The 24,393-nt window shown below is 39.2% G+C and overlaps 1 protein-coding gene across 1 annotated transcript in view; it reads right to left on the bottom strand.

Moving 5' to 3' along the window:
• Positions 1 to 24,393, bottom strand: part of igdcc4 (immunoglobulin superfamily, DCC subclass, member 4) — a 57,814-nt gene that overhangs the window by 20,277 nt on the left and 13,144 nt on the right. Inside the window, exons 2-4 of the mRNA XM_004539616.4 lie at positions 13,695 to 14,009; positions 8,313 to 8,454; positions 6,890 to 7,023 (exon numbers count right to left, since the gene is read on the bottom strand). Coding sequence (XP_004539673.1) covers positions 6,890 to 7,023; positions 8,313 to 8,454; positions 13,695 to 14,009 — 591 coding nt within the window. The remainder of the gene's footprint in view (positions 1 to 6,889; positions 7,024 to 8,312; positions 8,455 to 13,694; positions 14,010 to 24,393) is intronic.

Genomic DNA, 24,393 nt, shown 5'->3' with positions numbered 1-24,393 from the left:
GGGCGCAAATCTCATAAACCCGCATTTAATTCCCAAAAGCACATAAAAACATATTGAATGATAAAACAGAGGCAGTTTCTTACTTTATGAAATATATTTGAATAGCTCATTTGCTTTGCAACAGATCGGTAATGCAATTGGGTATAAAAAGAACATCTTGGGAGAGGAAAATTCTCCCAGAACTAAAGATGGCAGACATTCAGCAATCTGCGAAAATCTTTCTATGAATTATGGAACAATTTCAGAATTATGGTTCTCAGGGTAAAATTCTTAAGACTCATGCCTTATTATTTACAGCATATAATATCATCATAAAAAGAATCTGATGAAATATCTAGGACGAGGCAAAAAAGGAATACTGGTTGCCCATGATCTTCGGGCCCTGAGGGGGCATTCCATTAAAAACAGACATGGTTCTGTTATGGCCTCACACCCACATGTTCTAAACTAGAGGAGAGTGACAATCCAGCATCTTATCAATGCTCTGTTCAGAAGCCTGCATGTCTGCTGGCATGATGGTGCATCACTGCCAAAGGAACTGGAAGTTTGCACATGTAGAAAGGCACCATCTGTGCTGAAAGGTGTGGTTTTTATAGCAACATAATCAGACAATAATAAACCACATTCCTCTCCCAGAAGTCCAGTAACTGGTCTCCTCAGTTACCAGATGTTTATGGGCTGTGGTTAAAAGAAGAGGAGATGCTACACAATGATAAAGATGACCCTCTCCCAACTTTTTTGACATGTGTTGCTCTCTTTAAATTCAAAATGAGATTGAAAAAAAAAAGAAAAAAAAATTATATATATATATTTTTTTTTCTTAAATGGTACATACTCTCAGTTTAAGCATTTAATGTGTTTTCTACATTATTATGTGAATAAAATATGGCTTTATAAAATTTGTAAATCATTGCATTCTGTTCTTTTATTTACATTTTATACAACACCCAAACTTGTTAGGAATTGGGTTTGTAAACGATAAAGAGACTTACTATCCAAAGAAAAAGGAGAACACACAGTAAATGGGTCAGGCAATAGGATGGTTAAACTCACAGACCTAAGATATACCCATCTTCACCTTAACAGACCTTTACGTTATTATTCAAAGTGTATTGTCTATGGGTTGAAGAGACACAAATTGCTTCAATGTTTTTGCTAAGGTACATCTGATGTGAGTTGGCCTTTCCACTCACTCACTCACTCACTCATCAGCTGCTCATAATGGTAATGTTCAGGACAGATGCCTGCCATTCTGCAAACACATTATAAATTAATAATCAGGACTACAAGGTTATGCCTTGGTTATGCTTAAAGCTTAAGTGGGTCATATTGCTTTTGTAAGGACTGCACTGGATGGTGTACCTTCATATAGGGCCTGTGTGGGTGCGGTAAAAAAATAAAATAAAATAAAGACTGTAAAGAAAATAGAGGAAACTAGAAATTGTTGGTTTAAAGCAGCTAAATGTCCTCTATCTTCTATGTGAATTAAGTATATGAAGTGATGACCTCAATATCAAGCTGTAAAAACTCCATTATGGGTGTTGAACTGTTCTATTCATAGATGTGAAAACAAATTAAGTGATGGCATTAGACCTGACATCTGTTTCATGTAATGAATTGCAATAAGGACTTAAGTAGTCCCCTCCTGCGACAGAAGGCCACAGGAGGAAAGTATCTATGCATCTATGTCATTTTAAATGTGAGCATTCATTCATTTCTACAGCAAATTTTCAAAATGATCCCTACCTACTCAGTAAGGAGAGAAAATTGATTCTGTTCATCTGGACATATCATCTTCAGTTGGTGAAATGTTTCATCACTCATCACAGTGACTTCTTGACTCACTTTTAAGCTGTCTGCAAGTTTCTGTTACCTTATTAACAGTACATTTGACCAAAACTAGCACCACTGACTACGTTTTAGTCAATGGTGCCGTGCCTGACCTTCAGTGGTGCTAGTTTCAGTCATTATGCAAATGTAATAATTTAAAGGTCGGGGAAGCCTGCAGTCAGATGAGACAGAAGAAGTCACTTGGATGAATGAAAAAATCTTTCAAGGACTAAAAACGTTACCTCCAGATGAACAGAATCAACATTATGGGGTAGCCTTCTGACAGTTTTTGCTGTGGAGCATACAAACTTCCCAACAGATTAGCAGTGATTTAAGTTTAAACTTTGTTGTAATTATTCAATAACTTCCAATATGTTTTATCAGATAGGGAGAATGAGCCTTGATCAGCGACTGACATTATGAACAAAACATAGTGCCAGACACTTGGGAGACCAAGACCAATGCCAGGAGCCATATAGAAGTATATTATAGTCTGCAAACGATCACAGCATGAAAGCTTCTTTTTACTGTATATACTGGAAAAAATGTATTGTGAAGGTCAGGCAAGGCAAATGCATGCAATTTCATACACAACATAAGCTTAAAGTGCCTGACATTATACACAAAAGCTTAGTCTTAGACATCAGTTCAGAACAACCATTTTGTTTTGACCCACTGAAGATTAGTTACTGAAAATAATGAAGATAAAGTCAAAAAAACAAAAAAACAAAAAACAAGAATTATAAAACAGCATTTATCTTCACATTTAAACATGCTTTTTGATTAGACTGTGCCAGTGCAGTAATGTTCTTTTCAACAAACATCACAGTGTTTTTTTTCCCCAGACTTCCTTGATTAGAGTTGTATAATTCAACAGAATTATACCAGACGCTGTGTTGGAGCGACAGGGTTGTTTTGAACGTCACTTGGAGTTAAGTTGAAAGAGGCATACGGAGCTACTACTGTACATGTCAGATGGATGAGCAGAGGTCAGTTTTTGGCAATGATTTAGCCAAGAACTGAGCTCTTGCCTTAAATCCAAGAATTCTTAATCTTTCAACACATGCGTAATATGCACTTCTAGGCAGATACTAGTTGCTTTCGAATATAGCGTTCCTGCAAGATCTTATTGCCCTACTCAGTGAGTTCAAGTTAGAGTGGCAGGGTGAGGATAAATATGTAATCAGCATGATCAGCTCAGTAAACAAATCTGAAAGCAAGCTACAATTGATTTCAAGTGGGCTGCAGTGCTGTTGCCTGTGTAGCTTTAATATCAGGACAAAATACATAATACGAAGAGTCAAGTTCAGAACATTTTACCTGAATCTAAGAAGTAATTTACTGACTATGCACCCAGCCTAGTTGGTTTGAAAACAGTTATTTGCCTTTTCAGAGTGGTGCAGGTTCTGATGTTGCATTACCTGCAAAGCAGTATCACCCTTCTAACTGGGTAATTCTGCTGAGAATGAGATTCTCACACTGCAAAATAACACTCGGGTCAGCTGGTATTAATGGAAAGTTCTAGAATCTACTTCAAGAGCAAAAGTATTCCAACCTTAGAAGATGTGCCTTGAATTTGAAATCGGTTTTGATCAACACATTTGTGTAAATATGCTGTATCTTCCAAGAAGATCATCAACTCATGCAGTTTCACAATGATGGAAGAGCACCTATCCAGACTACAAGTGAGTAGTTGCCTCCTCTCAGTACCGGGGATTCAAGTAAGACAGAGAAATATATTTACATTCCATTTAGAGAACTTAGAGAACAAGCATTTAAGAAAACATTAATGGTAAATGGCCTGTATTTGAATAGCGCTTTACTTGTCCCTAAGGACCCCAAAGCACAACCAGTCATCCACCCATTCACACACTGGTGATGGCAAGCTACATTGTAGCCACAGCCACCCTGGGGCGCACTGACCACTCCACTCAAAAAATGACCTCAATTATTTCAGAACTACAGCCATTTTATACAATTTTATGCAATTATCCATTTTCAGAGGCTCAAAATAGCTTCGTTGTAAACCGAAAAGATTTTTTTTAAAAGCTTTTCCAGTCAACGACCACCTGAAGATTACGACACATGAACATCACCAAATACTGTGTTTCTTCACTTGAGATGGTCTGCTTGGCCTTTACTGGAGCCACCTTCAGTTACTGCTTATTTGTGGGTCTTTCTGCATTAAGTCTCATATTTAATGATGGAGAAACCCCTGAGTTGCTTTGGCATTATGCTTTGGGTCATTATCCATTGTGAAGCACTGTTCTATCAGTTTGGCTTAATCTGAGCAGAGAGTATAACCCTGTGCACTTCAGAATTCATCCTACTTCTTCCTTCAGCAGTCACATCATTAATAAACACTAATGACCCAATTCCACTGGCAGCCATGCATCCCCATGCTATAGCATTACCTACCACATATTTGGCAGATCCTGCGGTATGCTTCGGATCATTGGCTGCTCCTTTCCTTCTGCATACTTTTCCTTTCCCATCATTCTGGCACAGGTTATTTTTTTTCTGTCCAACCATAGTTTTGACTCTTTAAGATGTTTTTTTATGGCAAAGTCTAATCTGGCCATTATGTGCTTGAGTGTAATCAGTAGTTTGCACCTTGTTGTGAATCCAGTTTCATATCAACTCATTGTGAAACTGAGTTCTTGTCTGAAAGACCAGAACTGGGCTTTGCATTCCTCCAGATCATTGATTCGGCCTCTCTAAAGTTTTTAGAATCTTTCTGATAGGTTGATTTTGTTTGTTTTTACAATAGCGTTCCTCACTTGCACATCTCTCTGGACCTCATATTAGAATTACTGCTTCATTTCTCATGAAATAACAAAGTAACAGGCTACACATCTGAGCAGACAAGTATCACATGTGGAGTTCCCCAAGGTTCCATCTTGGGACCCCTTCTGTTTAACATCTACATGCTCCCACTGGCACAGATTATAAAGAACAACAAAATAAACTATCACAGCTATGCAGATGACACACAAATATATATCACAATGTCACCAGGAGACCGAGGCCCTGTACAGGCTCTTGGTAAATGCATTGAGGAAATCAATGACTGGTTGTGCCAAAATTTTCTCCAGCTAAACAAAAACAAAACTGAGGTAATAGTCTTTGGCGCCAAAGAAAAACGATTACAGGTCACCAGAGAACTTCAATCTATACATCTAAAAACCACAAACCAGGCGAGAAATTTGGGTGTAGTGATGGATGCAGACCTAAACTTAGAAAAACACATTAAGACAATAACAAAGTCAGCTTACTATCACCTCAAGAATATATCAAGGATAAAAGATCTGATGTCTCAACAGGACCTGGAAAAACTAGTCCATGCATTCATCTTTAGTAGGCTTGATTACTGTAACAGCATCTTTACAGGTCTACCTAAAAAATCAGTCAGACAACTACAGCTCATTCAGAACTCTGCTGCTCGAGTCCTCACTAAGACCAAAAAAGTGGACCACATCAGTCCAGCTCTGAGGTCCTTACACTGGCTGCCTGTCCGTCAGAGGATAGACTTTAAAGTTCTGATGCTGGCCTATAAAGCTCTGAATGGTTTAGGACCAAAATACATCAATGACCTCCTGACCCAGTATGAACCATCCAGATCCCTCAGGTCATCTGGATCCGGTCTTTTATCAGTTCCCAGAGTCAGAACCAGACACGGAGAAGCTGCATTCAGCTTTTATGCTCCTTATATCTGGAACAAACTCCCAGAAAGCCTCAGATCAGCTGAAACACTCAGTTTATTTAAATCCAGGTTGAAGACTCACCTGTTCTCAGCTGCATTTGAATAAAGCACCAAATCCACACTTTAAGCTTAAATTTCAAAACTTACATTTAACTACTGATTTTATCTACTGTTCTGATTTTATCTGTTTTGATTTTATATACTGTTGTTTGTTTGTTTGTTAATTAGTTAGTTAGTTTATTTGCTTGTTTTATTCAATTTTAAATCATGCTTTTTATTTGTTCTTGTTTCTAATGTCTCTGTAAAGCACTTTGAATCACCTTGTTGTTGAATTGTGCTATACAAATAAACTTGCCTTGCCTTGCCTTACACCTGGCCATGAAATTGCTTGTCGGCATTAATTTTGAGCCTCTGAAAATGGAGGACTCTCTGCAATCAAATAATGATTATGACTCAAGTGAAGCTGTTCTTGTCAAACATATTATAGACTTAACTGTATCTGTGCTGCTTTCAAATTTACTGTGTGCATGTTAAACATGTTGGTAGGCAATCAGTATTGGTTAGGGCTCTCTGATTGGATTGACATATCTTGGCAGATTGGTAATTTTAAAAGTAGATCATGGTTCGAAAATAGGTTGGAAACATCGTGTAAAAAATTAATGCACAGAGCTATATGATGTGCAGTCTCTATTCACTGACATTAGTTGGTTTACTGTATATGTATAGTATCAGCTGTTCCTAGATTTAAAGTGACCACAGTCCTGAAATAATCAGAGTAAAAATATCATTTAGAAATGTATTTTCAACACCAACAGATGCACTGTACTTTCTTGTAATGCATTCCATTACAGTGTAAAGCTGCTGCCATAGAAAGTGCATCACTCGGATGTGTGACCTTCACTCTACAGATTGATGTTGGTGCAGTTTGAAACTAGAAGGCTGTTTGCTAATTCATCTGCTGAAGGTGACAAGTTTCTCTGTGATCACCTTGAGACATCAGCATGATGTACCATTATGATTTCTGAGCCTGTCATGTCAGAAGCCAATCATGTCCCAATATGCATATCCATTTCACACAAGCGTAAGCTGAAGACTTTAAATACATCAAATTGACTTTTGGGCAGAAAAAAGAAATGTAAAAAAATAATTATAATTAATATAATAATTCAAAATGTGCTTTAAAACTCACTACAGCTATAAACTCACATGACATGAAAACTCCTCAAGTGTCATTTTGTTAGCTGTAAATATATCCAATGAATTTTAAGCCAAAACTCATAAGAATGGAAAGATAGGAGTTCTCAGTGGTACCTGCCTGTCAATCCAAACACTATAAAGGACTGCAACAGGCCTTACCTGTGGTGACAGAGAGTCTGGCTTCATGACTGATGTCCTTCCCGGCAGAATTGGATGCAACACAGCGGTAGACACCCTCATCATCCTTGGTCACCTCCAGAATCTGGAGCACCCCATTAGGAAGGGAAATGAATCTGTTGCACACAATAAAAATAGAGACAGAGATGACAGAGAAAGAAGGATTTAGAAGGAATAGCAGAGAGAATGAAAGATAAGGTTATATAAATGGCTTAGTGCCCCATAGGATGAAGCATTCAGGTGATCAGCTTTGTAGGTTGCTGCTCCTGAGTCCCCATAAGACACCATCTTTGTTCAGGAGAAAGTACCTTTGTGTACAACCACTTTAGAGATGAGTCAGACAACACAAAATAACTGCAATTCTAGAACTTTGGGATGTAAGCTTTTCATAGTATCACAAAATACCCCAAATGAAGGCTGTTTTAATGGCTACACTGTAATATGTGTAACATGTGTTTTGCATACAGAATCTCTCTGCACTGTTAATACTTCCCATATTTTATATCATTGCCTCTCCCTCCCCTACAGAGGTCATTACTTCAGACAGGCAAACCAGACCAGTGGAACCCAGGCAATATAAAGCCATCACACCACCTCTTATAGCTGTTATCATAGGCTATTAATCTGACCATAATGTGACCAGCGGTAGTCTGTTCATGAAGGATAAAAGAGCAGGCGAGTGTAAAGGAGATAAGAAGAGGAGACAAGGAGAATAATAAGAGGTACCAGAAAACAAAGGATCCAAAAAGAAAGCAGTAATAAGAGAAAGCATCATTTATAATGAGAAAATTTGGATAGATAAATAACATTAAACACACATATTATGAAAGAGAAAAGCTAGTGATGCTTGAACCATTTTTTGGTTGATTTTAGTTTAACGACATTATTAGAGCCTGAGGTGGAAGAGCCATGTCCCACCAATAAGACCTTATGAGGAGCAAGCTGGTTGTGGGTCAAGCAAGGCTACAGCAGCCATTAACACTTTGCCTGACGTAATAAGGCTGGAAACAAATTCCAGGGTCAGGAGAAATGTCGATATTGTTAAGTGATCCATTAAATGGGAATATATGTGTGAGAAAACTGGGAGAGAGACTGTTCAAGGATGTGGCTATCATGATGTGGCTGTTCCTTTATGATTACCATACCATTCTGCATTTCCATTAAAAACTGAAGCAGCTACATTCAGGGACAAACAAAATTCGCATTCTTGTTTTGAACAAAAGACTGACATGTCTTTAGTAACTAGCAGCAACATCCAAACTCAAAGAATTCAAATGGAGGGCAACATCCAAACACTCTTGTACACAGTTATAGTGAGTAAATCAATATGAAATCATATACAAAATGCAGATCATTGGGAATATTTAACATACAATAAAAAGCCAAAGCAGAACTCCATAGTTACCTTGTTCCCTCAGGAATCGCTACTTCATCTTTTTCCCAGGTAATAACAGGGGTTGGTATTCCTTCAATTTGGCATTCAAAGCGGGCAGCCCCTCCTGTGGGCACTTTTTGTGGAGATGGCTCCAGACGGAACTTCGACAGACCTGCAGGTACAGTAATGATATAGTTCAGAGGGTTATTGATCAAAGCGTCTGCCCACACCTGGTATTACATCTGGCCATGGTCCACAATTTCTCCAGCATATCTTCAGCATACCTAGTGCACTTATCCATGGCTGCAAAACCAGTGCAAGGGATCTACACACTCGATAGCTCACACTTGATAGCTCAAGTCGTAACTTAATACAAACAGTACTAACCTCATCATTTATTCTATTTACAGCTTTGTTCAGACAACCCAGTGAATGTGAATTGTACGTGAATGTCACTTCTGCAGTCTGTATTTAAGACTTCCAGTGTTTGTATTACACCCATTGTAGGGCTTTCAGTGGTGCTGTTTTAATTTTTGTAATTTGATTAAAGACTTGTTGAGGCCGTTTAAATGCCCTTGAATGTCCTGATTAGGAGAAATTTAGGGACTTAATCAGGCTTGGCTCTATTTGTCTGTCCAGGTCGACTCTTGGCAGGACTCCAGTTTTCAGTCTTTATACAATCACAGACACGGGAATGCTTCCCTCTGAATGTAAAGCTGAGCACCAGGGGGCAGCAGTGAGTACCGTCTGAGGGCCTCTAACCTCTGACCCCAACAGGCTGTTGGAAGAGAGAACAAAACAGACTGGCTGTCCCAGCCTCTTAGTTTGTAGCCCTGACTGAGAAGTAGGGGAGTGGGGGTGGATCAAAGGAAAGTGCAGAGAAAGAAGTCGGGGAAGGCAACTCTAAGAGGAGAAAAGTAAGAAACAAAGAAATAAGCACAAGGGACAATAAAAATGCCCAAAACATAAAATGGCTAGAAAATCCAGTGTGTAATTACATTAACCACATAATAGGCTGTAAAAATTTACTGTAATATCATAATAATATCATATGTGTTTCTTTGAATGTTAAATAAGCAGAGGCATCTAATCAGCCAGTCTTTCTGGTTTACATAAAACACTTTCTCCTTGTGGAACTAATTGCCAAACTGGATTTGCACAGCCTCAAAACATGTAAACATCACCCAAAAGTGTCACAAACATAAATGTGTGAATGTGTGAAACAGCAGCTATTAATAAAGTTTTCTGAAATATTCTGAAGATAGACGTCCTACATTTATCCCCTCCACTGTGTATTTAAAAATAGAATTTCTGCTACTTATCACATGAAAGGCAAATGCCAGGCCATCTAATAAATATTAAGAAATTAAATTCAAACCCCAAAATTTCGACATGACAGGTCTATTGTTGTGTTCAGTAGATTCATTAAATTATCTAGGAATAACAAAGGTCTTCGTACAAACCCAAATTAAACTATTTAGTAGACTAGATGGATTTTAGCATTGTAACCTTTCCAGTATCAGTTGAGAAACATAAGTTAACATAAGTCTGCTAACTAAATGTAGAGAAATGACCAAAATCACTAAGCTTAAACCATAGCCATAGCTGCAGCCAATCACATGGTAGGCTCAAGATTTGTAAACTCACACCATCCTGATTTTTTGTACAAGATTTTCTCCAAACCACTGTAAGCTGAGGAGGAGACACTGGACAGGCTATCCAAAATCACCCTAGGCCCTATCACTCCAACTGTTAGTCATGTCAACAAACTGTCCATCTGTGTTTTCCCACTGTGCTGAGGGAACAAAGTTTCTCAATGAGTACACACAGGCTGACAGAGATGCTTGGTCATAGTAGCAAAATGGATTTGATTCATTTCAGAAAATCTCACACTGACTGTTGCGTAGCAAGTCATGGAAGAGCCGTTGATGATTAACCTCTGCCACTTCCAGCCATTACAGCATGATTCTCTCATGTAAACACACACAACCTGTAACACTGCCAGACAGCCTGATAGGATGACACGCTCAATGAGCGTGCGTGGGTGTGTGTACATTTGTAAATTTAAGTGCCGGTGTGCCCTGCTACTTGTTCTCTAATGCCTGCACACGGACAGCTTATGATTACATTTCTGAAGCACTGTATGCAGCCATGTTCACAAGTGTATGTGTGCACAGGAGGGTTTCTGCAGAGCGGTGAACAACAGCTGATAAGCGAATGTGCATTAGCCATTCAACATTAATGCAAGGGGGGGGGGGGAGACGAGTGTTTAGAGACGACACTTTACTCATGCTGGGATCGAACAATGGCGACTTGCTGGGCTTCTACGTCCATTGTGTCAGAGTATATTCATATTAGCCTTTTTTCCCCAGAGCTCCATGAGTGTCCTGACACCTGTGATGAAATTCCAAGGCAGATCCATCCAGTTACATACAGATCACAGAGTCAGATGCTGCGGAGTTAACACTGAAAGGACTTGTCCTGACACACTGGGAAATTTTTCATTGTAACGTTCCCAGCTAAAGGTGGTATACCAAATCATAGGGTCGAAATATGACCAATTGTTTCCTAGCAACAAAGTCTTTCTATATAAGTAACATTTTCAGGCAAATCCTTGGGCATTGCTCTATGTAAACTTTAACCCCTCAATGTGCGTGGTAAAAATAGAGAAAAAAAATCTCACATTTCTTTGCTCTCTCACTCTCATTTATCTCATCTCAGTACTTGGCTTTTTTTTTGGTCACTGCTGCTGGTGATTTTACCCCAACTCCGTCTTTGTCCATCCCTCTATCCCTGCCCTACCCTTTGGCCCCAGAGCTATCAGATTGCAGTATTTTCCTCCTCCCCTTGTGAAACCAGATAATTCAACCTGTGACCTGTGTGCTTCCCAACTTTAAATCTGATTACCACAACTCAACAAGCATGCCACCCTTCCTGCTTCAACAGATATTTGCAATAGCTGCTGTAAAACATGTGCATTTCTGTCTGTTTTAACAAATAGGCAGAAATGTCCTTCAACCTCTCTGATAAATGAAGAAGTCTGTGTATTTGTACGTGTGAGTATTCTTTGTCCGTTGCAACAGCTGTCCATCTGATCCACTTCAGACTTGGTGGGTGCATTGAGGGACAATAGTAAGTGCTGTGTTGTGTTTGAAGTCGTTTGGGGCTTTCCTGTTCTGCAACATCATCTATGAAATGGCCATAGATAGGTCACCTGACATGTGATCTCAGAGATGAGATGATGTCAGACTTCTCTTTGACGCTTTTGAAGTTTAGATAGCATTATTTGCTCCAAAGAAAACTCAAATGACGGTGTTATCTACTTTTGCTGATTCTAACATGCCTTTGAAAGCAGGTACTGCACTAGTAGTGACAAAAGGAAGCCCTTTACAGTATTTCTGCAATGACTTTCATTAAGTAGAAGCCTTTCAATGTAGAGTTCTTGTTGTAATGCTAGATGTCTTTGAACTAGTATTTCTTATCGAGCTTTGAAAAGCTATTCTCCACATTCTCTTTCACTGCTCATATTGGCATGGGGTGTCTGCATTAATACCGAGTCGACTTATGATAAGACACCTTTTAAAATCATGCAATTACAGGCAGGAAAAATACTAAATACGAAAAACATTCATAGACATTATCCACAACTGAAGCCTGCAACAAGACATAAAATTGTGTGTGTTTTTTTTCCTTGTTAAGACATCAACTGTTTTTTGAAATGGGTTGCAGAAGCTAGAGTTAGAAAATATTGACATTCCCCGCAGAAGTCTCATAATAAGAAAGGTTAATTGCTCAAATTAAGACAAAAAGCAGCTTTTTTAACCATCATCATAATTTACCTGTGAATGGATTTGAAAAATGTGATTTGCACTCAGTATGCTGCCTCTGTCATTTAAAGAAGACGGAATTAGAGGCTGATTTGTATGTGACATTGATTTGTATGTACAGAGAAGGAAATCTCTTTTACTGTGTCTGCCTTAACAACACACATCATATATTTCGGCAGGAACGCCGAAGCAGCTGGTTTTCTTAATGTTTTTTCACAGATGCAGTCTCAGCTACAGTCAGTTTTTCAGTGTCATTCCTACCAATGTAGGCCCGTACTGTAAGATCTAAGAATATCCACTCAATGTTAGTGCTGAGGCATTTCGGCTTCATCCTCCTTCCCAGTGGTCACATCTATCTCATAGCCTCTCGCAAGTAATTTAATAAAGACACCACACACCTATACACACATGCGTGCAAACTGAAGGTCATTCTTAATGGTCTCAGAAGCCTTTCCTTTCACCATCATCACAAACTCTCTTCAGCCTTGTCTGCCTTCCCACCATTCATCCAACATACCCCCTCCCTTCCCTTTAGTCCTCATTGTCTGTCAAACAAGAGATCCTTATAAATAGGCATGTGACAGCTGACAAAAGAAGGGGCATCCACAGAGGATACTGTCTCATTTTATACAAAGCTAATGGCTAAATAAAGACTACCACTTAGGAGAGTGAGAGAAAGAGGCCTCTTTGGAGGGGCGATTAAAAACTACAGCCTGTACTCTCATTTTTCATACCCCCATATTTCTCTTCTTCCTTTTTTTATTTCCATCCTTTCCCCCTCATTTACTCTGTTGCAGAGTATACCTCATCCCAAGACACTTGTTACTTCCTATCTGAGGCCGAAGAGAAGCAAGTCAATGCCCATCCATGCAAAAGAAATTCCCTTGATAAAACAGAAAAATTCAGTTGCTATTCTTCAATATACATGTGTATCCATGTATTCTACAGCAAGCAGATGCATAAAGGATACCAATATTCTTATTTTGTTTTATTGAATATACTGCAGCATTAAACATGTTGACCATTCAAACACTCGCAGACAAACAACAACACTTGTGTAATCATTTCACCATTTCTCAGGTATAGTCAGAAGTGGTCAGACATGTGCATGCCTTTGTGAGACTGTGCTGTCACATAATTAGGATGATTTTGAAGCTACAATAGGTCATGTTGGTTTAGAATAAAGACTGGAAACAGATGTCACTACAATTCACTAATTAATACTCAGGTAAGAAGTAAATCTTGGCATAAATGAGCAAAATTTCACAAGAGTCTTTTTTTAGCACGCTGCAGTGTGTCATTAAATCAGTCTGAGAAGAAACTCGACTTCTGCATCTTTGCTTGTCTCTGATTTCAGTCTTTAGAATATCTAGGATGTGACAGACACTATGGCTAATATATTTTTTAATCAAAATAGTCTTACTGGTAAGAAAAAGTAAACTATTAACAAACTTTCTACAAAATGTACAGACACAGAGATCACAATTCTCTCACAATGTACCAAATGAAAATTCTGAGTCTTCAGCAAACTTAACTATCTTAACTAACTTGACCATAGCCCTTAAAAGTAACCAGGGATACCTACTTGCTAGGAGCACATTCACAGTCCGGCTCATCAGCGCTCCAAGACTGCTGCCAGTCACACAGCTGTAAGCCCCCGCCACACCATGGGGAGACTGGCCATCCCTAGACGTTGGCATCAGGAGAACGGATCCATTGACCAAATACTGAAGGTAGTCATTCCCCTCTGGAAGTAGTGGCTGTCCATCCTTTAGCCAGGAGACATTGAAGGGTGTATCACTGGCCCCCAGATTGCAGTCCAGCAAGAGGGGCAAACCTGGTTCCAACACTACATGGCTGGGTCCAGCGCCGCAGCTCAGCTCCACGGAAACCAGCTTTTCTATGCAGAACAAAGGAAGACAAGGTTGTTAACTTTGCTCTGTACTTTTAGTAAACCTCAATGTGTTTTTATTCTAATAAATAAATGGCATTCTTGTATTTTTATTGCTCTGTGAACATCATCACAGCTATGCTATGAACAACATTAACTATACTCACTGATCTGATTAGTTTTACTTTCTAAAAAGGCAAAGTCGTTTTATAGCGTAGTCCCTCACCATAACTTCAAAAGAGTTGATAGCACTGGCAGCACAGATGGAGTAGGGTAGTGCATACCAGAAGTAGGGTGTTTTGGGGACAGAGAGAAGCCCAGAGGAGGAGGGGGAGAAACTCTGCAAATGAAATGGGCGCATAGGGCATGAAGGGATTTGTATGTCAGCAGCAGGACATTAAAGTCAGTGAGAGAGGGGAAGTCCTGGAGTGAGAGGTCAGAGTGAGCAGCTGAATGCTGTATAAACTGTAGTCAAAGGAATGTTAAATGATGATAAATTTTCCATGCAAAACAAATTGTCATGAAACAATGATTTAATGTGAAACACTACATACTTATCAGAGAAAAGCTTCAGATAACGGTGAAAGTAAATAAATATTCTCATAGAACATTTTTCCCCCTCCATTGTGCATCAGCATGGTTTACTTTATGGCCTTTCTTTATTGCCTCACCCCACCACCTCCAGCACCATCCACTCACCCAACACACCCCCTCATTATAGCGAAAGGAGGGGAGAGGGTAGGCACAAAAACCTGTCCTTTGAAATACTTGTATAAATAACAAGATCAAGACAAAAAAAAAAAAACAGAAAAGCTATCTAAGGAGAAAAAGAATTAAAGAGACGAAGGTCAAGAGATCTGGAGATGGAAGATTCAAGGAATATCAGCTTTTGCAAGAAATTATAGCACATAATTATCATTTATGAGGTAGACGGAGTGCATTAGAAACATACAGAGAAAACCAAAAAATGCAAGGGTCAATAATGCTGAAACACATTGCTTCCGTGAAGAAGTAGCAAGATGACATTTATGTCTTCAGTAGAGCAATACTGCACAGCATTTAGTGGAGCAAGTGAAACTTCCATAGTAGTATAAGTATCCAAAATGGTCACATTTAAACATGTTTTGTTCTTTTTTTTTAATTGCTTGTTTTTAATAATTGAAAAGAAAAGAGAACATACATATTCACAAACCAACCACAAAAAAGCCTAATAAAATTAAACAGCATTCATCATCTTACTACAGGAGCACCTGTCAGGCTGTATTGGAAGTCAATGAGTTGGAAGCAGGAAAAATGGACAAGCAGAAGGATCTGAGAGATTTCGATAAGGACTAGATTGTGATGGCTAGGTCACTAAGTTGACTGTTGCATACTAGTTTACTAGTAGTTGTTGATCATTAAAAATGTGACAGACATTTTAAGTTTAACGATTTTATTGCTGCATGTAATTACATTTTTCATGTCAAGCCATTGTTCCATCCCTACAGTCAATATCACATAACCCCATGAAGGAAGATGTATATACAGCTCAGAGACAAAGGGACCAAACGCCACAAGTGCATACAGGTCTTTGTCTGGGTGTTAGGTAAAATGTTGGCAAATTAAACATTTTTCCATTTAAAAAAAATAAAGACTTAAGAGTCAGTAACTGACAAATATGACAAATTTGCGAGATCTCATATTTTGAACAATATCAATATATAAAATGAAGAATAAATAAATAAATATCGAAACATCAATTTTGAATCATGGCTATAAATAATTTAATATCCAATGGGTTGCTTGATGAAGTGTCTCCATGACATGATGGTGCTCACCCGTGCTCACTTAGTCTTTTTATCATTGGAAGAGTGTTGTCTGCATGTCTATTTTCTAAACTTTCTAGACTGTAAGCATTTTTATAGTGGTTTTTATGGTTATTTCAGTAACTTGATCGATAATCAGCAGACACTCAGTCACTTGGGAAGAGTAAAAAAAAAATTGCCTGACTGTTAAAGTACACAACATTCCCAAAAATGCATAAATAAAACAAAAGTAGCATGCGCACTCTAAACATCAACAAATGTGTGCACTGTGAACACAGTGCCTTAGGCAATGTTAATGCAAAGTTTGATCAAGACTGATCCACTTCTCTATCAGAAGGTGGGGACCATACAAACATAAATACATATACTGTGATCATTACAGTACGATGGCTACTTTTATTTGAGTCATTCTCTTTTGAATGGCAAATGGTAAATGAACTGGTTCTTATATAGTGCTTTCCTACTCTATCTCAGCACTCAAAGCATTTTGCTCAACTTGCCGCGTTCACTGATTCACACCTATTCACACAAGCATTTTTTCTAAGCTCTGTCTATGTAAGTGGTTTCAAACTAGCAAATTAATATATAAATGAATGCTATAAATAAATATTTATGTTTACATTTTTATCCAGACACATGACTTAATGTATGTCTTGATGTAATTTCATATAATTTAAACATCTTCTCTGCAGATCTTATTACCACGCTTTGTGAATTCATCTTAAAAGACTCTCTGTCCCTCACTCACACACAGTCAGGTTTCTTTCAGCTTGTCTTTCTCTGCTGTTGGATTAATTAAGTTAATGGGAGATGGAATTTTTCTTTGATTAAATGAGGCCTGACCCCCCACAGACACTTCCTGATGAAGAGGCTGGGTAATGCTGAGAAAGGTTGTTGCACAGCACTCTGATACACACACATCTGCCATTGAGACGACATTAACATGCATGCACAACCATGCACCCAAAACACATGCAGGAACCACATGCAAACAACTCAAAATGATCAACATATTGTTGTGTGTCGTGCACTCACATGTGTGCAAGTCAGCATGCACAGTCACAGATCACCTCCGTGGCCCCTTGCTTTCCCTATCCCATTTCAACTAATTAGGTCTCATTAAGTCATTAAAATGTTAGCAACCATTTCCCAGCTCACCGCCAATGGTTTCACTTGGTGCAAGGTGAGGATGTTTCAGATATAGATGTTCAGATATTATCCCACTGGTCCCTAAAAAATGGATTTGAGGTATGATGAGGAATATGCAAGAAAGAAAGGAAATTCATTTTAAAAATGTTTAGCTATCTTTAACATTTTAAAACATTTTGTATCATAAAATTATTTCAATAGCTGCCTAATCTCAAAAGGTAGCTGTAGCAATTGCATAACAAAGAATTAGCATGACCTACTATCCTTTAAAGAAGTAGGCACAGTAAACAGTTATTCTATATTTCAAAAAAATGATATTTCATATGGGAATAAAACAACACAGTTGCACTAGAAACCTCATCATGTCCTAGATATGTGCCCATGTGTCATAAACACAGACAAACTAACATGTATTTGCCCCACAACACACTCACACATGTATGCGCTTCTGCTCAGTAACTCAGTAACTGTGTGTGTCTCATGAGGACACAATGTAGTGAGGAGGGGGGGGGGGGGGGGGGGGGGGGGGGATCTGTGAAGTGGCCATTCTGCCATTTTACTGTACAAGTGGGAGCTGTTGGAAAGAACAGGGTGCACTCTGGGATATAGTAGCGGCTGTGCAGTCTCGCTGAGCTGTAGTGAATGGATTGTGATGGCAACAAGCCAAGATGTTCATAGCTAAATGGAGAGAGGACAACAGTTTGAGAGGGAATGAAACTGAGACAGATAAATGAGACAAACACGGTGAAAAGAAATAGTGATGCAAACTATTGGCCATAAATGATACACTGCCCTTTTGACACCACGCCTGAATTTTGTATGCCTTTTTAATTGCAACAGCAAGATACTGTAATTTGGATAATGTGACATAAAGTGTCACTATGATAAACAGAGAAATTGCTAGGCTAAAGGCTGATTTGTAATCCTGTTAAGAATCAGATGCACAAAGAAGAAAGAAGAGAAACGAGAGACACACTGACAAAGACTATCATTCAGTGAGAGAAAAGAAATAAAAGGCAGAGGAAATGGAGACGTTAGAAGGGCAGTCCACAGTATTTATCCCATTGGCCCATTTCTGTTAATGGATCACCTATTCACAAAATGTTTGGAAGAACAGAAGGAGAAAGCATGAAAGCAACAAGGGGAGGAGAGTGACCCAACACTCCAAATATTTCACTCAGCCCAGCTCACTGTCAACAGAGACTGGACACCCAATGACCCTGAGGCCGCAGCTCAGGTTTCCACAGCTTCTAAATTCAAGCTACACAATACCCAAGGCTGTTCAGGAACTCAGAGATACCAACAAAGAGACTGGAATGAAAATGAACAAAATAATGCTGCGTGTATAATGCTGTCCATATCCAAACACCTGTTATATTACACTTGTCTTTATGGAATAGTAACAAACCCTAAGCTCTATGTACAGGTCTTTGCTTTGGTGTTAAGCCAATAAACAATAACTGTCAGGAAAATTATAATTACATGATTATTAAATAAATAAATAAATATGCATTGTAACATTAATTTATTCATTCTTTTACTTGTAAGATGTGATCAGGCTTAATGTAAACAGATTTTCTGATTTTGTCCAGTCATCCATTCATTTTCTTTTGCTCATCTGGGGCTGCGTATCAGGGGCAGGAGCCTATGCAAGGATTCCCAGGCTTCTCTCTCCCCAACCGCCTCCTCCAGCTTCTACAGCGGAACACAGAGGCAATACCAGGCCAGTGAGAGATATAATCTCTCCAGCGTGTCCTCGGTTTTCATCTGGAGGGACATCTCCAAAAACACCTCACATAGGAGGCATCTTTGCCAGATGCCCAAACTGGCTCATTTCCATGTGGGGGAGTAGTGGCTCTATGCTGAGCCCTTCTCACTTGGCTGAACTCCTCACCCTATGTCTAAAGGCCAGACAGCCTTTGGAGAAAGCCCATTTCCACCACTTGTATCTGCAAGTGGTGACATCTAGGGATGTAGATGAATGAATGAAATAAACAACAGATGAACTAGAGGCGTACCTCAAAAACAGGAATGGTTTTATATATGGAGGCCACTGACATTTTCCCCTCCTCATTCTTTCTGGGGTTTTTTTGTTTTGTTTTGTTTTTTAACCTAGGGTGCAAAGAAAATGATAAAATCAAAAGAATTCAGTGACATCATGAAAAAATTCCAAGTGAGATTCCTGACATAAAATCTTTGAAGGGACTTCAACACATTTGGGGATCTAAGAACTCATAAACTTAAACCTTAAAGTCACACGGACTAAAAGTCTTTAGCAACCATAGATAGTAACCGTAACCAGCTTTAGAATGAAGTCATTGATCATGTGTCCATATGGACTGAGACACTTGCTGGAGTGCATTTCCAGAGTAGCACTCCTTTCACAATCTGCCGAAATTACTGAAATTATAAAACAGTATTGGTTGGAGCTACTTAGTTTTGCAAAGTCTTTCCCTGAAACTAACCCCGAAAATTTTTTGTTCCACTTCCAACGTGCAACTTCCAAAGCCTTTTTTAATTTTTAATCAGATCGATCAGTATTTTCCCATACTTATGTGCCTGACATTTTAGAATCTGGTATAAAAATCTTCTTAAGATTGCATCTTTCAGTGAACATCTGAATATTTTAAATATCTGCATTTACTGTTTTCAGACACATTCTCAGCCCAATAATACCTTATTTCAATATAATGGAAAATGAAAAAGTAAAGCTTCTTCTTCATCATCAATCAAACACAACAAAAAATGTTATTTCAATGTTGGTTTTAAAAATAAGTCTAACGTGAAGTTATCAGGAATAAAGACAATATTAGGGCATCACTTAAAATAATAAAACTTTACTATTGATTTTTATTTGGGTAAATTGTCTGGTGTACTAACGTTATATTTTCTCAGAGACCAATTTTTTCAGAGGCAAGACGTGGATGACAGAGACAAATGATGTGCTTCCAGCACAGGTTCCATCCGAGGCAGGGAGCTTTAAAGAAGATGCTTTCCCATTTGGCGCCTTCCACTGAAGAAAAAGTGGTCAGAAAAAGTCAAAAGAAATGTGTCTGTGAAGGTTCTCAGTCATCCAGGTCATCGTAGTCAAAGGAGCTTGCAAAGAAAAGCGTCTGGACTTCTTTAAGTTGCTTGAAGACGTTTCACCTCTCATCCGAGAAGCTTCTTCAGTTCTAAGGTCAAATGGCGGAGAGTCCCAGATTTAAACCCAGTGGGAGTATTCCCCCAAAGAGGGACAAAAGGACCCCCTGATGATCCTCTACCTAATCACATGAGCCAAGGTGTGAAAACGGGTGTGGGTCCCAATCAGCCAGGGTTTCGGGTGAGCTTATTGTGAAACCTGGCCCCACCTTATCATGCGATTTCCCGAGGTCAGATGGCCCAGGATGTGAGTGGGCGTTAAGGCGTCTGGGGAGGGAACTCAAAACCGGATTATAGATGGCAGAGAGTTGGTGTCGTAAACCCCCGCCTCTGTTCAACGATGGTCGCTCACAGTGGACATAGATGGTTTCTTTCACTCCTCTTTCAAACCATCTGTCCTCTCTGTCCAAAATGTGAACATTGGCATCCTCGAAAGAGTGAACTTGCAGATGAACTGCTGAGTCTTGTCCCGTGGAGGTGGCTCTTCTATGTTGTGCCATGCGCTTGAAAAGTGGCTGTTTGGTCTCTCCGATGTAGAGGTCTGGGCATTCCATGCTGCACTGTACAGCATACACCACATTGTTAAGTCTGTATTTTGGAGTTTTGTCTTTCCGGTGAACCAGTTTTTGTCTGAGTGTGTTGCTGGGTCTGAAGTAAACTGGGATGTCGTGCTTGGAGAAAACTCTCCGGAGTTTCTCTAATACACCGGCTACATAGGGGATGACAATGTTGTTGCGTCTGTCTTTCTTATCCTCCCTCGCTGGTGTCTGATCTTCTTTTCTGTGCATCTTTGCTGACTTTATGAACGCCCAATTAGGATAACCGCATGTTTTAAGTGCTTCCTTTACATGTGTGTGTTCCTTCTTTTTCCCTTCAGGCTTAGAGGGAACATGTTCTGCCCGGTGGTGTAGGGTCCTGATTACCCCAAGTTTGTGTTCCAGAGGGTGATGGGAGTCAAAGAGGTGGTACTGGTCCGTGTGTGTGGGCTTACGGTAAACTTCAATGTTGAGTTTGCCATTCTCTTCAATGTGCACGGCGCAGTCCAGGAAAGGCAAACAGTTTGTGTCTTTGTGTCTTCCCTGGTGAACTTGATGTTTTTATCCACAGCGTTAATGTGTGCAGTGAAGGATTCCACTTCTTGTGTCTTGATTTTGACCCAGGTGTCGTCTACATATCTCTACCAGTGGCTGGGTACTCTCCCTTTAAAAGAGCCAAGAGCCCTCCTTTCCACTTCCTCCATGTAAAGGTTGGCTACAATAGGTGACACGGGGGAGCCCATGGCACAGCCATGTTTTTGTCTGTAGAAGCCTTCGTTGTATTTGAAATATGTAGTGGTGAGGCAGAGGTCTAACAGTGTGCAGATCTGTTCGGGTGTGAAGTTGGTCCTGTCTTCTAAGGAGCTGTCTTCTTGTAGTTGTTTTCTGACAGTCTCCACTGCGTCCGTGGTGGGTATGCAAGTGAAGAGAGAGACTACATCAAAGGACACCATGGTTTCATCTGGGTCCAGGGTAAGTTTCTGTACCTTGTCGGTGAAGTCGGTGGAGTTCTTGATGTGAAATGTGTCAATAAAAGAAACATCAGCGGAAGGATATCCTCCCATGCATCCAACACCACCTCCCAGTGATGCAAGACTGGGAAGGCCATCCAAACACACAGGGTGTCTGCAGTGAGGGCTCAGCAATGCAGTAATGTGACAACTAATGAAGTCAAGAAAATACCAGAAATCCGTCAGCCGATACCACCACCAAACAAAGAAACTGGAGAAAGGCAGAAAGGGGAGTATTACCTGTTAACACTGAAAAAAAGCAGACATAAAAAGGTTCTATAGAAAGACAGAGTAAAAGTTAAACCAATACAACAACAAACTGCTCAGGGTACAGCCTTGAGCAGGTCAGTTTTTGGAGCACCAGATATACCTGCTGAAAACCTATACCAACATTTTTCACATCTTCAGTAACAGGACTCAGTGCATTAAATCTGACGGTCTATGTTCTGACTTTGTTACAGTGCACAACGGAGTGCCACAGGGTTCTTTATTAGGTCCCCTTCTATTTATCATTTACGTAAACAATCTTAGTCTACATGTGCCAGATGCAAACTTGCACTTCTATGCTGATGATGCAGTTATTTATAGCTGTGGTTCAACTCTTGTCCAAGCCATTGACTCCTTGCAGAAATCCTTTTTTGCTGTCCAGCACTCATTACTTCAGCATAAACTTGTTCTCAACGCAGACAAAACAAAGCTCATGTTGTTTTCCAAATCAAGGAGACGAGCCCAAACAATCCCATCAGTAACCACTCTTGAAGGTAATAAAATAGAGTTGGTTCACACCTATAAATATCTGGGAATCCTAATTGATGACTCGCTTACCTTCAAACCACATGTAGAGAATCTTGTGAAAAACCTGAAGTTAAAACGGAGATTTTATTTTCAAAATAAGTTGTGTTTCTCTTTTAATACAAAGAAGCGGCTTGTTGCTGCAACATTCTTGCCTGTGCTGGATTATGGTGATATTCTATATATGAATGCTTCTGCTCAATGTCTTTGAATGGTTGATTCTGTGTATCATGCTTCTCTGAGGTTCATCACTAACCGTAAATTTCAGACTCACTACTGTGAGTTATACTCTCAGGTAGGATGGCCTACTTTGGTAAGTCGGAGGAACTCTCATTTATACAGTTTTATATATAAGGCGATACTTGGGTTGCTGCCTTCTTATCTATGTTCCCTGCTTGTAATGAAACATGCTGGTCGGTATTCTCTTCGTCCGCATGGTTACTTGTTGCTTTCTGTTCCATTTGCCTGAACTGAACTTGGTAAAAGAGCTTTTGTCCATTTAGCACCCTCGGCTTGGAACAAACTGCAGAAGGAATGGAAAATGACTGAATTTATTTCATTAAGTGCTTTTAAATCTAAACTATGAATCCTTGAGGCCAAGTCCATAACATGCAACTGTTTCAATTAGATTGATTGTCATTTTAACTGATTTATTTATTTATTTATTTATTTATTTTTTATTTGAATTTTATTGAATTTTATTTTATTTTATTTGTATTCTTTCACTTATTGTTGCATGTGTGTTGTTGTTGCCTGTGTTTGAGTAATTTCTGTAACTGTGAGACACCTGCTGCTGCCTATCTTGGCCAGGTCTCCCTTGAAAAAGAGGTTTTTAATCTCAATGGGATTTTCCTGGTTAAATAAAGGTTAATAAATAAATAATCCCGTCCATAGCATAAGATATAGACATTTGCGCGTTAAATCCTCAGAACTAAGGCCCTACTGTTCCAGCTGTTATCGTCACTAGCATCAAGGGCTCTGCTAAAAAAAAGTTTTAGAAGATTAAAATGCAACTAAGCTCTGCAGTTTCTTGGGAAATACAGTTTATTGTGGTAAGATTATTGGTACTGCCATTATCTGCTGTATTGTATAGTGCAGTTTGGGGTTTAAAATTTGCCTTTCTTAAAAACATGCTTTGTGTCTTTGTAATGTTATGTAATGTAATATTAGCTGACGTCCATCCATGGATGTGCATGAGAAAGAGGCAGACAGGAGCAGCTAGGATTTAGCTTAAATACTTGAAATTATGTTGATTCATCTTAATTTTCCTGTAAACTGTAGTTTGATCTTAGCTAGAATTACTTAGCTTACTTTAATTCTGAAACTGTGTAGAAGTCCATTTCAGGCACTGCCTAACCATTTGTCTCAGACGGAGAGAAACTGAAATTTGTGGCATTTATTAAGAATACTTTCATTGCGTTAGTTGCTCTCAGAAAACCCTTGTTGGTATTTTTATAGAGCCGTTGTGTTTCAGTTAAACGCACCAGACACGACTGAACTGAAAACAAGGGCAAACTTTACATCAGAAGATGTGCGGCTCTGTGACTTTCTTTCACACATTAGTCTGACTTAGAATTATTGTTTTAAAACACCAGTCACACAAACAAAACAATGCACTGAGGCAGCAACATGTTGTTGTTGTTTTCAGTGGAGTCTGGTGGCTTTGATCAAAAGAATTGCTTCAGTTTCTCTTCACAAAATCTGTTCAACAGCAGACCTGAAAACAATTGAAATACACCCTACAGTTAAACATGATTTTGTTAGCCAAAATATATTTTACTGCTGGTCATTCACAGTAGTACACTTAGGACAGTGTTACCAAGTTGTTATGATGCTCTGCTAAGCAATATCACAGGACAAATTGTGCAGGGAGGGAGCTGGACTACGGTTTCTAACTGAAAGAGACAGAGAGAGCAGATTCAAGCTAGGGCTGCTCAATTAATCGAATTTTAATCACGAT

This window comes from Maylandia zebra, linkage group LG1, assembly GCF_041146795.1.
Source record: "Maylandia zebra isolate NMK-2024a linkage group LG1, Mzebra_GT3a, whole genome shotgun sequence".
NCBI classification, from domain to species: domain Eukaryota; kingdom Metazoa; phylum Chordata; class Actinopteri; order Cichliformes; family Cichlidae; genus Maylandia; species Maylandia zebra.
Note: the sequence above shows the minus strand (reverse complement) of the source record. Positions and strands in the feature narration are given on the sequence as shown.